Raw genomic sequence first — 17,739 nt, 5'->3', positions numbered from 1 at the left:
CTTTTATTTTTCTTCAGGGAACGTGCACAAAACCACCGTCGGCAGGTTTTCCTGAGAGAATGGGAGTCAGAGTGAAAAAGGAGAGCATTCGAGAAGCATTATTATTTTGAGCACTTGAGCAGCCACCTTAATGCTGCCAAGCAGAAGAGTGTGAATTTTCCCCCACTGGAATGGGCAAAGCTGGTGTTTGCTAAATCAGAAGGATTAGATGCTGAGACACACGCTCAGAGACCTCCTGCTAAATAATTTGTTGAGATCATGCAAAGAAGAGTGCCAGCTCTTCTTACATTTGGGAAATAATAGAGCTTGTGTTTGTCTGCTGTTGTTTCTGTGGTGTAAATGGGTGGATCTAGAGCTGATATCTATAGACCAAGTAATCCATTGAAAGTAAGCATATCTGACAGAAATGAAAGGAGTTAGAAATAGAAGTGACCATGGTATGTTACAGGAAAAATTACATCCAAATCTACAATTTTATTGCTGACACTGAAGCACAATAACCCAGCAGAGTTTGACAATGACTGTACAGATGGTGCATTGTGTCTTGTGGATCATTTTTAATCACGTTGTCTTCTTGTATTTTGCTATATTTTTGGTTAAAGGGCTTTAAAAGAAATTGGATATTTTTCTCTATGTTATATCTAAAACACCTAATGGTTATAAAACACATTGCACAGATGAAACTCCTGCACTGGATCATTTGACATTAATGAAAATCAATGTCATCCTCAAAATGTCAACCCTGCCCTATCCCCAGGTCACCCAGAGCAACAAAGGAAAGAAAGCCCTGCGGAAAGAAATCCCCAACCCTCCTCAGCAGAAGCAGTCCCCTGACCTTGGGGTCAGAGAGAAACAGAGACACAGTCTGAGCTCCCCTTCTGCAAAACCAGAAAATGTTGCCCAGCCAAAACCTCTGAAGATGTCTCCATCACAGCCTCTGCCTCCTGCCATCCACCTCAACATCAACCTACACACTTCATCCCGTCTCCTTCCATTCCAGCAGAGGGGCCAGGATGCAGTACTCAACCTAACATCCCTTCAGGGGAGTTCTATTTGGATCAATGCATCTGAGGATGAACTTGCACTGCCCCCGCAAAGGTAAACCATAATTTTTACTGACCAAAGATGGAGTAATGTTTCACTTTTGAATTCTCAAATGGACTTCGATGACTCAGAAGAAGACTAGAAAAGTGCCATACAGGCTCAACCCCATTTAGCATTTAAAAACAAATGATCAATGATTCTCACAAAATAGCCGTCAGAATAAATAAAAGCTATTTGATAAATGTAAACCAACAATCTACAATGATCCTAACGCATCAGTTAATTGAAACAAAAATGCCAGAGGGGAGCATGAGAAAGTGATGTTAGAGGGCAGGCCAGGTCTGATGACCTTAAAGTCAGACATTTCATTAGCTTGATGCTTTCGCAGTAGAAATATAATATTGTGGAATAAAAGTATTAAAGCCTTCTCTTCCTGATACTGATAGTTTGTTTTCAAAGGGAAGCCTTCATCCTGCATTCTGTCTAATTGCCCACAGAGATTGACTCAACAGGTTGCTAACAGAATTCCTATTTTATGGGAGTAGATGAGAAACTGACTTAGTTTAGTATCTCAGGATACATTTTCCTAATGTAATCACAGTTCTAGTTGCTAGTTTTAACTCGTCAGTGCAGCAATATGTTCAGAGTACGCTGCAGGGCCTGGCAACCTGTGATTGACAGGTCAATCGTCAGGCAGATCAGTCTGAGCATTGCATATGTATTAATCTCCTTTTCTACTTTAAAGGCTGTGTCACCAGAGGAAAATTAATTATAAATATAGACATATCATATACTAAATATTATAACATACTAAAATGCAGATACATTGACAAACTTTATCTTTTTCTTTTATTAAGTATCATTTTAGCCATCATAACATTTTGTGTTTCAGATCTGCATTGAAGTGGCCGTTATCCTGTGAAAGTGCTGTGGAGAAGGGAAATCCTAATGTGGTTCACATTGAGGATTTTCCACAAGCTCACTCTGGGAAATCCACCACCACATCCTCGCCAAGCTCAGGTGTCTACACTGTTCTACCGCCGATAAGAATCTCACTGACAGAAAGTGAATCTGAGCTGAGCTCCGGTCAAAGTGTGAACCCAGCCGACTTCATCCACAGGAGCAGCTCTGATGGTTACCTGGTTCAGATGGAGAAGCAGAAGCAGAGGACCAGAGGTTACAAGGTTGGTGTCTGTGAGCTTCATTTGTGTCTGAAAGAGGGAAACTGCATCTTCACACATTTCTAATCTGCTGATAACCTCTGATAAAGTGCATTAAGTGATGCAGATAACCACAGAGAAAACCAAGTCACTGCATCTCAGCTGTTGTGTTGTAGTAATGTCTATTGCAGATATTTTCAGGTCTAGTATATAGTCTTAAAAAAACAAAGGCAAGGTCTTTTTCTGTCTTTATAAAGAGAAGATAACAAGTGATGCAATATATACGAATGATCTCGGGATGATCTAAGGAAAACTATTTCTTTACACAGCTGTGTTAAATACTTGATTCTCATTGGCCAAGAATGCATAGCAACTGCCCGCTTTCCCTAGTATGTGGACTGCTTTTAAGAAGAAGAAACGTTTATCAGAGCAGACGGTTGCTAGGGACACGGCTGTTGGTGTTTTCAGGAGCGAATACCTGACCAACGATTAGGTTGGGTTTTATAATGTAAAATTTAGTTGTCAAATTAACATTAATAATTAACTTTATTTAACTTTATTTAATTATTAATATAAATCAATAATTATTATTAAACTGAGTTTAATAAAACCTCGGAGCACCACCCTGATTTCTCTGACAGAGAAATCTTAGTATGGAAATTAAAGTAGCAACAGAACCTGGTATTGGCGGTGTCTAAAGACATAATAATTATAATTATAATTTCTGACTTCGATAGCTATACTGCACTGATTTATGCAAATCCATTCACAGTGTCTGCTATCGACAGTGGCAGGAATGTACAGTTTAATGTGAGTAATGACCAGCCAGTGTAACTCAGAGTAAACCGTTGAAATGGACGCAGTCTTAATTGTAGATTCCAGCAGACCATTTGTGTAGTGGAGTATATAAACCATTTTAGATCAATGAAATCATGTGTCAAATTACAGATTTCTCAAGAAAGTTTTCTGCACCGCGTAGGATCATAATGAGCAGGTTATTATTAGATGAACCCATTCAGGGTGAACCAAGACCAATGGGCTTCATGTTGCTCACAATACATTATCCCTGAAGAACTTTTCAAATAAAGATGGACATATTTATAAAAGGATATGTAAGAAAAACTACATGTAGAAACTTCCAATACAGAAACAATAGGTACGTTTGGGCACTAGAAACAAAATAATGTATTACCGGCACAATTATGGATTATGAAATCCAAGTATGATAGTCTACTAATCCATCTTAAACAATTTCAAGGTCAATATTAATCGCTCTTGATGAACAAACAATATGTAAATATCATTTTTACAGCTGAATATGAATGTTCTTTTGATCTGATAAAATGAGCATTAAGAATTATAGTACATATCTGATCTTCTCAGAGTGTTTTGATACATGTGTTTCACCACCTTATCTGGTGTTTCACCGAACTCCAGTGTGGCTTCTGTTTGATATCCATGAATATTAAAAGGGTCTCAAGGCCAAAAAACTCTCTCAACACACACATAACAATTGTGTTGTGTCAGAAAAAAATAAGAACTCATTATGCAGTTTCACCTAACAAAAGTGACCCATGAATTCTTCGATTGAGTGGCATTCTGCCTTTAATCCCCACGTACATGAGAGGTTACACAAATAAATGTCCCTTTGAAGTCCCACATAATCTCCTCAGCTGTCTCCATGCTGGGACTGCTTAATCCAGCAGGAGTGTTCTAGTGACTCAGGGCACAAAACATCAGGTTAATTGTCTAGCTCCACTAAGATACACTTAATTGCTATAAGATGATGACTATATAAACCAGAGAGCTGTGGGCCCTGAAAAGCCATTTGAAGATGTGTTAGAGGATAAGGTGATTAGAAGAGAGCCTGTGAGGCGCTGGGCCACTAAAGATGCCTATTTGCATTTAATGATTTGGCTGTTGTTGTTTTTTTCCCCCTCCTGGCTGATCTGTGCAGGTGGGCCCTGAGTGCAAAGAGAAGCATCCATTCTGTATTTTCAGGCTACTTTTACATGTACAGTTAAGCCATGCTACAGTTATAGCTCAATAAGGACATTTAATTTAATTACTGTCCTTTTCCCAGTATACAAGAACTGAAGAAAAATCCTTTGATTGATAGTTGTATGTCCGACAGCGACATGGGTGATTTCTCCTTTCTGCTAGTTAAGATTGGACGTTCTTGTGGTTGACATGTTACACCACATATCAAACAAAAGACAAACAAGTTAGCAAACAGCAAAGTGCTTTCATTCCGTCTGTGTTTGTCGGCTTTCAAAGTGTGTCAGTCCGACTTTAACAAATGTAACTCAGTCACGTTTACATGTTAGCATGTATTTTAAAAGTTGTGTCAGGTACAACTTTTACTAAACATACAGCTGTCAAAAACTACTTAGAGGAGATTTCACATTTTAACCCTATTTTCAAGTATTTGGGGTTTTAAAGGACAATATGGTAAATGGACTTGCGCTTGTGAAGCACTTCTCTTCTCCTCTGACTACGCTTTTACACCACATCACACCTACCCATTCACACCCTGATAGAAGAGGTTGGTTATGAGACACGAGTAACGAATCCCATTCATTCGCATTCATTTGCTACTGACGAAGCAGTGGGAGCAATTCAGGGTTCAATTCAATTCAATTTAATTTCAATTTTATTTGTTCGGGAGCGTGTGCAATTAAAGTATCATAAATAAAGCAAAACTATCATATAAGACAAATAATAGGTTGTTAATCTTAAAAGTCCCATATTATGCCTTTTTTGGGGTTCATATATCCAATTTGTGTGCTTACTAAAGTACGTTGACCATCGCTAATGTGAGAAAAAAAGTGTCTGTTTAATGTACTGCCTTTCCATGTAGCCTGTCTCATCACCCACTGGTCTTTCTAACACTCAGGATCCTCCACGCTCAGGATCCCCACATGTGCCAAGTCTGATCAAATTGGTTGGCCAATCTGCTCTGTTGTAATTGATGTCCCGCCCCTTTTACCATATTGGGAATGCAGATTGTTGCTCTGAGTAGAGCAGCATAAGCTTCTCCTTCAACGAGCCAATGGGCTTGGACCAGCGACATCATCGCAGTGTGATATCACACTTCCATTTTCAACAAGGGCTATGGACCAAGCGTTTCATGCAGCTCATGTTAACACGAAGACATAGGAGAAGCCTCGTTTCCACACATCGATGTGCCTAAATATGCACAAGACACCTGGAAGACACACTAAAGAATATGAGACCTTTAAAATTCTAACAAAATCTGAATAATCTCTTTAGCAGTAACCATGAGTTAGCTCAAATTAATTAATGATAAATGGTAGACGTAACATTTCAGCCATAGTCTTGGGACAACAAACAGAACGGTATGTAAAGGATGATTATTAATATGAAAATATGATCCTAAGTGAGTCTTTTCTGCAAACATTGAAACATCAACTAAAATTATGATGAGTTTAAAAGAAGCTAAACAGAGATACACAGTCTGGACAGCAACCAAGTGATATCTGACCTCTGGATTCAGCCAAGTCCTAAGATTATGTTTAGATACACAATTCACACGTACACACATACACGCCCAATCCATCCTGTTATGAGATCAGTTGCCTGTCCAGGAAACTTCTAGGAAATTTTCTTGATATAGTGCACATGTTGTAACCACTCGTTGATTGCCAATAAGCGAATGATAGGGGTGGTGTAAATGAACTGCTCTAAGTGATATATACAGGTATATATATATACCGGTTTTCCAAGAAGCCATGGTGCTTGCTGCTTAGAAAACAAGTCCAAGTAATCTTTAAGCCAGCGGTCTATCTCATAACAAATCCGGTCCTTCACCTGCCAATTAATAAGTCACGTGTTATGGTTCTAAAAAAGTTACTCTGCCTATCTTTCTGTGTTTTTTGTAACCTGTTGATTTAAAGAAGTTTGTAACCTGGGTTAGGAAAGATGCAATATAAATAAAGTGTGTTATTATTATTGTTATTATTATTATTATTTCCAAGCTCTGGTTCTTATAACAAATTCAAAGTGCTGCTCCAGGCATGAAGAGGAGGAAAAGGAGAGAAGGAATGCCGAAGAAGTGCGATGAGCTATATAATCAATATTTTGCACACAAAACACGTTCACTTTAATTTAAGATCTTTGGACTTCTTTGCAGTGCAATGTTGATGCTTAAGCATGCAAGTTACCCCAAAGCCATAGAAGAAGAAATCTGACACATTCCAGGTCCTTTTCTTCAGTTTATGTCGGTTTGGATGTTCATCAAGATACCTTTATACCTTAGTATCGCTTGCTTTGTTGTAGGACCTACACTGTATGTTGGGTCTCTTATCATACATCCTAAAAACAAAAGATTCAAAATAATACAAATACTCCTGAACAACATTTGGAAATCCAAGACAGAACACTTACATATTTTTTAAAGGTCAAATTGATGATTTATCCTGGAAAAGTACAAACTACTAACTAACTACTTACGATTGAATTTGGCTGATCCAAGAAAAAACTATAAAGCACGGTTAAGTGCTCAGGCTAAAAATTCCCAGTGGAGCCTTATCATAGTCCTCCTGTGGAGCCCACCATCCCCACCCCTTGACCTCCCATCTTTCCCACCATGTTAGCCATCATGTCTGACAAGATTACAGGCTCAATTTGTAAAGCATTCTGGCTGCACTGCCTGGGCATGAAAGCAGATGAGCGTGACTGAGGGGTCACAGAGAGAGAGAGAGAGAGAGAAAGAGAGAGGGGGGAGAGGGCTTGAAAAGAAAGGTACCCTGTTGTGTCCGATGGCTCAAGCAAAATGAAATCCTCCTTCTGAAAAGCAGCAAGTACAATCTGGAGTGATTAGCTCCCTTTTGTCTGGAACATCTTGTGGACGGCATGGACCCATGATCCCCCACACACATGCACACACACCCACAGCACACACACATACACACCAACAGCACACACACACACACACCCACAACACACACACAGCACACACACGCACACACTCCCACACACAGATCATAACCACAACCTTACCATAAACAAAATGGTTGTTGCACATTTACACTTTACCCTAGCCTATTCATTTTCAACCATTATAGCTAGATAGCTGTTGTTTTCAAAGCTCTGTTTGTGTTTCTCTATCCATCCTTTTCTTTGGCATCTGGTAGCAGATGGCTCTACAACATGAGTCTGGTTCTGCTAAAGGTTCTGCCTGTGCAAAGGAAGTTTTTCCTTTTCACTTATTTGCTCATGCTTGATTAATGCTGGGTCTCTGTAAATACTCTTATAGTTATTTTCTTTTAAATACTTAAGGAAAAAGGGGGACTGACGTATATTCAGGGTCAATAAATGTTCTCAACTCCACCACAGACATGCCACTTGTCTGTATAGTAAGTGTAGCGCCCACTGTCATTCACAAAATCAGGGCCAGGGGAGACACGGTATTCATCCTGAACAAAGTGGCTCGAAAGTAAATCAATTCAACCGACAACTGAGCTGGAATTTAAAAATCATATTTATTATTGCAGCAGAGTTGGCAAACATGAGCCAAGAAGTAGTGTTACAGAACGTAGTTGCGCTCCCAAAAAGACTGTCTTAAAACGCCATCAGTTGGAGAATTTCTTACCGTGCTCCTCAAAGCAGCCAAGGGACAGACAGGGGAGTGTGTGGTTATGTTACTGAAAAAAAACCAAACAAAGGTACACAGCAATTGCGCTCAGATTTCAGAGAGTCTACACTCTTGTCAGCACTGATCGTTACCCCTTGGATCAGATGGACAATGCTGACCAAACACTTGTCTCTGTCAGGGTACACAATAAAGGTTCAAAATCCTTCATTAAGTCTACTGGAGATGATTGAATAGAACTTTATTTAATTTAAACAAGACAATTTAACAACCACCTAGCATGTTCTTTATGAAAACAAGATTTGGTCTGTGATTGGTCTAAGTATTTATAATATAACAATAAAGCAGTCATAAACTGCTATCTTTAGAAAGGATTATACTTTAAATTTTTGAAATTGCTGCTGTATGAATAAAAATGAGTGATTGACTGATTGACGTATCTATTATTAGTGTAATTATTTTAAAAACGCAACTTTCAGAGCTCTCCTGTGATCTTGTCATCAGGTGTGAAGTGGGCATTAAACTCAACCCGAGCGGTGATCCCGACTGTAACAGTTTATCATTTGGACGGTTCTGAGTGTCTAATTAACTTCTAATCTTTAAGCATCTTTTTTCATTCATCGAGTTGGTCTCAAGGGTACCACTGCATATGTATGAGATGATGCACTGGTGACGTAGCATCTGTCTTTGATGATTGGAACATGAGGGGAACCCCAAAGAGCAAAACATACGTTGTCTCGGTTCTTAAGCAATCTACTAATTAAATGTATGATGCCAATCTTTCTTGCATATTTTGAATTAATGAAGATCTAGGTTAAACTTTGACTCCCTTTGATGCTTGATGAATAAACAAAAGGACATGTCTTCTGGGTATTACCAGATTTCTTGGCAGTCCATCCAATGGCTGAGAAGCATTTTTCTAAATACGTCATCTCAACATTTTCAGGGATCATCCAAGTTAGTAAACTTAGTGAAGTGGGGACATTGAGTATCTGAGCTGGCCATCACTGGAGCCCTGTATCAAACAAGGTCTCTGGGTGCGTGTCGTGTGTGGCTCAGCTTGAAAGAGAATTGAGCTTAATCATCTCAAGAACCCTCAAAATACATGAGAAAGAAGGTCACCATGGCCCAGTCTGATCAGACTTTGTACCCTGGAATGTCAGAGACATTTCTGTTTACTTGTTTTGTTTCTTTCTTGCTGTGTGTGTCAATCACACTGAGACTTTGTCTTTCCGTTTTCTGCCAGGACTATGTCTATCATATGGTGTTCTTTAGAGATTCTATTGTCAATGCACCTCTTTGAACCTTATACTGTAAGTGAAATCAAATTGGATCAAAATTGCAGTCAGAATTTTATTGTTTATTTGATGGTTCCATTTTGACAGCCATCAAAGCAAATGAAGCTCAGCTTGAAAAAAGTCTGCTTTAAATTAAGTAATCAAAAGTGTCACTGGATTTGTGCAAACAAGATCTCTCTCTCTCTCTCTCTCTCTCTCTCTCTCTCTATCTCTCCCAGGCTTACAGTCTTAAAGACTACAAGCAGCTGAAGTCAGAAATAAATCTTCAAGGCCTGGGTCCTGACTACAAAGCCATTGAAAAGACAGTAAGTAGTGAATTGTGATGTCACATTTTCAGAAATTGTCACTAACCCACCAGTCAGTGCCATATGGGTACATAGCATTGATTGTATGTAAATATCTGTAGATATTGATGACTTTTTTGACTAGTAAAGATATATATTTTTAGCCACTAACATTGAAGTGATATACAGCTGTTGTATCGGTGTATATAAACTTTACAAATGATCACAGCAAAAATGGCAACATTTCAATCATCTAACATTAATTATTTAAGGACTCAAAATGATATGTGTCCAAAGTACTAAATACTACTAAGTACTTAAATGTATCTTATGACTGTCTTTGTTAAACCTACAGACATATACTAAGAAGTTGCATGGTATTGGCTAATGCACAAGAGGACTTGCAATTTATGTCTTGAAGAGTCTTATTATGATTAGGTCAGTCAGTGATGTTATCATCATCTTATTTTTCCATTTATAGCACCTGATATTATGAAATTTGTTGGGTTTTCTTTACAACGTCATTATTTTTTAAGATGGAACCATAGATTAAACCCAAATATGCCTAAATTGTAGCAGGAATTTAAAATTGGCGTGATTGCCAATATTTACTCAAGTCCGTGTATACAGTGCAGTCAGTCACAGGACTAACTTGGAGAGGCAAAAAGAACATTCACAGCTCACTACTGAGAGCATGTTTTGGACTTGAAGAAGAAGTTGGGGCATAGTAAATCCTCATACACATATAGTGCTTTCATATTTGCAGAAAAACTCCTCATATTTCCAGGAGGAACTGTATGTCACATTTTTCACTTGGACTTCACATGGTGTATCTCTTGCAAGCCTCCTAATATTTTTTCCACATCAACTCCGGGTGAGCTGATGTGAGAACGCAGCAGGATATTCTGAGAATTCACCTTGAATGAGGAGTGAGGTTTATGTGCTGTGAGTGAGTCAGTCAGTGCATTGACTGCTCATAGCCGCTATGATCTCCGCTCACATAATGTTTTCTATTTGTCAGTATGCTGTTCTCCGCTCTTTTATTGACATTGTGATTCTTTTGAACTACACATAGCATTGATATGAAGAGCAAACACTCTCATTATAGCATTGAATTGCAGCCATCTGTCATGGTTTGGTTTTGTTCGGTTGTTAATCCTGTTTTAGTTTTCATTATTTCCCTTGTGTTCTGTGTATCTATGTTCACTTGTTGTAGTGTGTTTTCCTGTATTCTTGTGTTCTCCTATGTTGCCTGTTAGTTTATTTCCTGTCTTGTGTTTTAAGTCTAGTCTTTAGTGTTTCCTGTTTTATTTTGTATATCTCGTTTTGGTTCTGTCACGTGTTAGCAGGAAACAGGAGAGGAGGACCCAAATGCAGAGAACTAAAATTTATTAACAAAAAGGTAACAACAAAAACTTACTGAGAAAAAACTAAATCCAAAACGAAGAACATCTAAATCCAAAGTTCAGGGCACTAGCACAGGATACAACCGACAGCAAAAGACATCCAACAAGACAATGACACGACAAGAAACTCAGGCAAACACAGAGACTAAATAGACAAGGGGTAATCAGACACAGGTGAGACTAACGAGACAGGTGAGGAACATCAGGGTAATCAGGAAGGCGGGAAACACAAGGAACAAAGAACACAAGACCAGAACACTGAAGACAAGTACAAAGTAAAACCTAACACTGACACCACCAAAACCAGATATACAAAATAAAACAGGAAACACTAAAGACTAGACTTAAAACACAAGACTGGAAATAAACTAACAGGCAACATAGGAGAACACAAGAATACAGGAAAACACACTACAACAAGTGAACATAGATACACAGAACACAAGGGAAATAATGAAAACTAAAACAGGATTAACAACCGAACAAAACCAAACCATGACACCATCCTCCTGGAATATCCAAAGATATTCCAGGAGTGCATATGTGAAAACAGCTATCGAGAGAACATTTAAACTGGACTCAAATAGGCCCAGGCTGGTGGCATAGGTTGTTAGTATGATGTTCTTCTTACACATGAAGCTTTCATTTAAAGGAAACAGTCTGTGTAGGTTATTCTAGGGTTTCCAACAAGTTGAAACTGTCTGCTAACTATCTGCCAAATATCTTGATTAGTTATTCACATAGACACTCTGAGGGGTCAGCTTTTTTGGTTTGAATAAGTTCCTTTTTTTAAAGCCAGTTTTTTTGAGGCTAGCCAAAACAACAATCCCATATAACAGCTTGTGTGAAAATGTAGCTTATTAAACCAGCTTTGGCCAAAAACTTAAGTAGTGTGCGAACCTCATTACTTCTCAGCACACCCCTCTCATCCAAATATGTTAACTTCTGATTAATTAAAAGAAAGCTGGTAAAACTTCCTAAGTTTGGGTTGGAACATCTGTTTTTACATCCACTTTTTTTTAAAACATCCAGTACAAAAAAAACAAAAAACAACTTGTATACTTAAAATCCGTTTCGCATGTGCACTCCTGAAAATTTCTCAACATTATCAAGGAAAACTGCCACTGAAATCTGGAGGTTTTTTGTTTGTTGTCACCCTTACTTTAGGAGACTGTCCCTGACTGAAGGGGGGATGTCAGAAGGCAGGATATGATTTTAAAAGAATGGCAAGGAAATAGACGAAACAAGTTCTGACACTTTAATGAGAACTGTTTCCTTTATATCAGTGCTACTTGCAGTTCAACATACTCTGGATATCAACAAAAGACCTGAGAAGAACATAGACTGGAATAGTGATGACATATTTTTGTAGGCCAACCCGGAAGTAACTACGCCGGTGGTTCCTACGAGAATTCACCTAGAGGATTTTTGCTTCGGATTTTGGATGATTGCGGAAAATAAGCTTTGTGTCAAACGCACGTTTCTGATGCGTAACTGTTTTGTTCAGCGGGATAATCCTTACAGATGAATACAATTTAATTTGAAGTTGAAGAGTTAACGCACTTGAGAGAAGTACAAAGCTAACGTTATGCTGATGCGAACTACACTGCTGTTGGTTTATTATGACGTTACGACCGTTATGCTTCATCGATCTAATCAGCGGTTTTGAAAAACTAGAGAAACAGTAGCTAAATAAGTTGTTTATTCACCTAATATTTGCAAGAGCACTAAAAAACATGAGTAGAGGCTGTAAGTAGGATTAGTGAGAGAGTTCCTGGCATGATGGTGTTTAATGTCTGCAACAACCACTGTGGTTCCAGTTAGCTAACCGTTAGCAACCGCTGTTTAAAGTACACGTAAAAACTTTAAAATTCACAAGTGGGGTCTTTGTTAACGTAGTTTAAGTGTGAAATCACCAAATAAGGATCATAAATGGGGCATGTGTAATATTAATCAGAAAATTATGTTGGATCCATTTATGTGCCATTGGTGTAAATCATCATATAATTAATTGTATTGGTTAAAGAGGTCCTGGTATCACTTTGTCATAAACAATAGGATTCATGAAAAAAATAAATAATAATAAGGTTAACAAAATTACAGAATTATTGAATAAGTAACTGAACAGAGTTCATGTTATCACTCCACACAAACAGGTAAAACACAAATTCACACACAGCCTTAATTAGATATTTTCATTAATATTAGGCAGGAATCCATCTGTAGACTTGAGTATGTTCTGGAGCTTCCACAAGTCTCCTCTTGCTCTACCTGAGAGCTTTTCTGCCATTTAGTTTGTTTCTATAAACACAGAGAGGATGGACAGAACATAGAACAGACCAAAGGCCATATGAAATGACTCAGACAAGATGTGATTAATAATTGTTTGGACAAGCTGTCTTTCAAACTGTCTCCTGATGTCCAATTGCGTCATTGTGTTTTCACTGACCCCCTTCCAATTGTCCGAGTTCATGATTTAAAGGCTCCCATGCTGTTCCACAGATAACATTTCATTTACAAAGCAAATGAGAGTGCCCCTGAGAAGTTAAGTGCTCTTTGTGCTTTGATATATCTGTTGTTAATCCCCGGTTGTAAAAAGTGAGCATGTTTGGCCAATTTAGTCCAGATTGAGCCCTGTGCATCTCCAGGGCCAAGCCTATTAGTGAATGATATGTGTAAATGTTGATAGGCTCACTGAATGGCTCGCTGTGTTTCGCTTTTTTTATTGGCTGTGTTGAGAGGTTCTGCCGAGGCTACAGACAAAGAGAAGGGCCTTAAGGGAGAAATGGCTCAGTTAATTAAACCCCCTTTCATAATCTGCCTCTATTTCTCTCTCGCTCTCTCCCTCTCTTCTCTCACACCCTTTTACAATCATCATGCTGAGAAATTGAAACGGCAGAGGCTGTATTCAAATGTGATCCGCGAGCAGAACAAAAAGATAAGTAGGATTCCCTTTCTACCGACCAAGGCTCTGGAAGGCAATGACAAGAAAGTTCCCAGGATGAAGGTGAGTGTGAGTGTGTGTGTGTGTGTGTGTGTGTGTGTGTGTGTGAACCCTAGCACACGTCTCTTTCAGAACAGATGTGTAGCTGTGGTTGTTTTAGAGAGACAGCGTTTGACTAACTTGATGACAAAAGAAGTTTCTGGTATGTACTTGGAGCATGTGTTTAGGTGTGAACTTTCAGGATTTAAGGCCTGTGTCCGCTAACGCTGTGTGCTGGCAGCTTACATTTTCTGTGCAAAACCATTGAATTCAGGAGAGACGTCAGTAAAAGTTTACAATTATTTATTGTTTATAAATGATTATTTACATAAATGATTATTTATTGAACAGTTTAGGAATACATAAATATGCAATGTCTTGGCAATTCAACCCGTCATGATGACTTAATGAACTAAGAGGGGCAGCGAGGCTGACAGCAGGATAGGTTACCCCCCATGACGTCTAGACACCAGTGGTGGTGTTGGTGATAGAAAAATCAGGAGGTGATGAGGACTGGGTCTCTGAGGCTGTGTGTGACTTTTGCTGTGCTGGAATGATGAAGGAGGGTCACAGATATGACCGATCTATATCCGATCTCACGTTGAGAGTGACACAGAAGACACGCTGAATCGGATCTGTAGGAATCAAATTTGAATCGCATCAAAAGCAATTGTGTATGTGGTTTGAATCAGGTTTGGAAAAATTGGATCTAATGTAGCTTTTTGTCTCGCTCTTTCTTTCTTTCTTTCTTTTCTCTCTCTCTCTCTCTCTCTCCCTGTTTAATCTCAGGCTTTGGAATATGCCAAGACCATAACCAAACCTGTACAGTCTCAGCTGAAACAGACACAGAAACACCAGCCTGAAGGCCTCTCTGAGAAAGCTCAGTACTTGGAGGGCTTGGACAGGTTTCAGCCATCTGCATTGGACGTTCTTCGAAAAAGACATGAAGAAGAAAAGCAGGTGGTGGCTCTCTTCAGAAAAGTTCATGCCGTCTGAGGCAAGCTGCTGTTCATGTCAACACTGAAGGTGCAAAACCAACGTGTGATTGTGATTTGGGTTAACAGGTGTTGTAAAGAAATGTTTGAGACTTTTGCTCCAAGGATTAAACTTCAGCCATTAGAGTTAATTTAATGTGTGCATCTTTAGACAATACACTGGACCAGAACCAATCATCAATAAATCCACTTAAAAGTGAAACCAAGAGCATGGAACAAAATCACAGCAATTTTCACCAAATATGGTAAATATTTACTCCCCTTATGAAAAATAATTCTATGTCACCAGAACATTATGTCAAGGCATACACAGACATTATTTTTCATAGTTTAAATCCACCTGTATATGTGTAAAAAAAAATGTTATATATATATATATATATATATATAATTGTGTTTAAGTATGTGTTAGTGAGCACTTGCCAAGATAATCCATCAGGTGTGGCATATCAAGATGCTGATTAAACAGCATGATTACTGCACAGGTGTGCAGAGGCTGCGCATAATAAAAGGTGGCTCTAATAAGTTAGCCAGGTTTTTCATTGTGGCCTGTAGATTTTGAAGAAAGACTGGACATTTAAAGTTTGGGAGAAAAGTAGAAGACACGCAGCAAGCTCTCTGATCTAAAATTCTGCACATGATCTCTCTCTCTAACTGCTGCCTCGATGTTCCCTTTACAAAGCGGTTTTTAGAATCAAATATTATGTTTACTTTTACAAAAAGATCAGTGGATAGTGCATTTATTGAATCTGAGACACTGCAACCAAAGCAACTTTTGTTTTGTCATTGTAACTAAAGCTCACATTACTGTTCTAAAGGGGAGTAATCAATTGATAACACTTTAATTGTTTCACCTTTTAAACACTAATGGTATTGTCATGGAAAACATGATGCATTTGAGATGGCTAGGCTTTACAGCAAAATGGAGCATTTCAATAAAACTCTTGATATGAAAAAGAAAAAAAAAAAGCTCCTGATATGAGCTTCTTGACATGCACATGACTGGTACAAAAACATGTTCAGAAAACGTTATTAAAAGACGTGTACAAGGAGCAAATCCTGTTTGACATGAGTCTGACACAGTGCGTCAGACTGTCAGTGTTGCAATTCAGGTTTGTTCAATTTATTAAGTAGTTGCGTAAGTGCAATATTATATATATATATATAAAGCATATTATCAGACATGCAGTAAGTGTGCGTTTAAACCTGTTCAGTAGAAATATGTAAAACAGGCGAGGCAGAGATGTATGTCACTGACAACCTGCTGACATTAAATCAGAAATCCTGGTGTTTTAAACCTTTTGGAGTTTGGCCCATCAACATTACAGCAACATTACAGAAATGATCCCTACAGAAACAGACATAATGTTTAAGGTAAAAACTTAAAAAACTATAAACTGTTCCCTGCCGAGCAATAAAAACCCATTTAAAAAAACTTGCTGTGTTAAGTGCATTTGGGTCCAAGCGAAACTTTAAAACCACCAAAGTCACACTGCAATACAAACTAACCAAGAGTGGAGCCACTCCCATCTTCTGTATGGTCAAATGACTGTTTTTTGTAGTCATGGTCCTGTTATTTTAAAAAAACATGAGCAGTGTAGCAGTCATTTTTGACTCTTTAACAAAAGGTCTGTCTCTGTCAGGGTTCATTCCATGTTGTAGTATACAGTTTAGGAACAATCTGAGCCTGTTCTTGGTAAAATAATAAATACATGTGAAAACAGGGCTCAGTTTAAAACAAAACGAAATATAACAGAATTCCCTGTGCAGTAATAAAGAATGAAAAGGTTCTCACATGTACGTCCTATGTTTGTAGCCATGTTTTAGTTGTTACTCCTCCCAACACAAAATACTCTCAAGCAGCTCATTTTACTAATTGAACCCTCAGATCATTATCAAAGCACTATTTACCTCAGTGCAATATTTTAATTAGATTATAGTCTCTATTTAACCCATCATGGACTCTTTGAAGCTCTGTGTTTTTAGTGTTAAGTCCTCAGATGCACCGTTGGAAACAAATGACTGAGCCTTTTTTAATTTAATGAGAAACACTGCCCATCCAGGCTGAGTCCTTTGCATCTTTTTTAGGTCCCACCTACTCATTTTTTTGCCATTGAAATCCAGTTAATTGAAGGAGTCTTTCACCGCCATACATGAAGGAGGGCAAATTAGCATCCCTTTTTGCCCATTGGGAAGCCAAGGCAGACATAGCTGCTTTGATGTGAGAAGCACGCTTTCAGTAGGCGGCAGGCCTCCTGAAAATGAGCTGATGGCCCGGCTATTAGGTCCAAATGCAGATGCGTCCATGTGTTGCAAAACGCTTAATCTTTTAATTGATCACCTTCTGCTTGGCCTATTCTCCACATAGTGTTTCTCCCCTCTGCCTGTTAATCAGAATCACATTTTGATGACATGAATAGCCTTTCAAAAGGAAGGAAAGGATGGCTAACCCAGTGGGAATGACAAGAGAAAACAGCATCAGCAGCTTGTGTTAAAACAGATCAACACATAGTCAGAGATGTTTCAAGATTATGACGTGCGTATGATTCAAAGCAGTTTATAATCAAGAATTAAAACAGTTTAACTTACCCAACCTCTACTGTTACACCGGCAATAAATGGACAAAATAACGACTCACTAAAACCCCTTGTATCTTTACTAAACCTGCTTCTCTTGTCTCAAGTCAGCTCTCGTGTGGTAAAGTGGGTGAATAATTATGCTGGACATTTGTTATAGATAATAGTTTTTGTTTTTTTCTCTAACATGGTCTTTTTTTAAAAGCAATTTTACCAAAAAAGTGCAAAATGATTGCAATAAAGTTCTGCCCATTTTGAAGGACAGAACATTTTAATGGGTTTGGTTATTTCAATATTGACTCACATTAAAAATAAAAAATGTTTGCTCAGAAGATTGTCTGGTTGTACTGTCCTAAATGAAATGTGTATGAATGTATCA

At 38.4% G+C, this 17,739-nt stretch overlaps 1 protein-coding gene across 3 annotated transcripts in view; it reads left to right on the top strand.

The window, feature by feature from the left end:
• Positions 1-17,739, top strand: part of jhy (junctional cadherin complex regulator) — a 29,938-nt gene that overhangs the window by 11,570 nt on the left and 629 nt on the right. Inside the window, exons 4-8 of one of the 3 annotated variants that reach the window (XM_079356348.1) lie at positions 758-1,098; positions 1,937-2,228; positions 9,335-9,421; positions 13,691-13,813; positions 14,579-14,749. In XM_079356348.1, coding sequence (XP_079212474.1) covers positions 758-1,098; positions 1,937-2,228; positions 9,335-9,421; positions 13,691-13,813; positions 14,579-14,749 — 1,014 coding nt within the window. Of the gene's footprint in view, positions 1-757; positions 1,099-1,936; positions 2,229-9,334; positions 9,422-9,755; positions 10,512-13,690; positions 13,814-14,578; positions 14,916-17,739 lie in introns of those variants that run through there. The other 2 variants (XM_079356349.1, XM_079356350.1) reach the window with 2 other exon arrangements.

The sequence above is a fragment of the Symphodus melops genome, assembly GCF_947650265.1.
Source record: "Symphodus melops genome assembly, chromosome: 11".
Lineage (NCBI taxonomy): Eukaryota > Metazoa > Chordata > Actinopteri > Labriformes > Labridae > Symphodus > Symphodus melops.
This window is presented reverse-complemented; position numbering and strand designations above follow the sequence as displayed.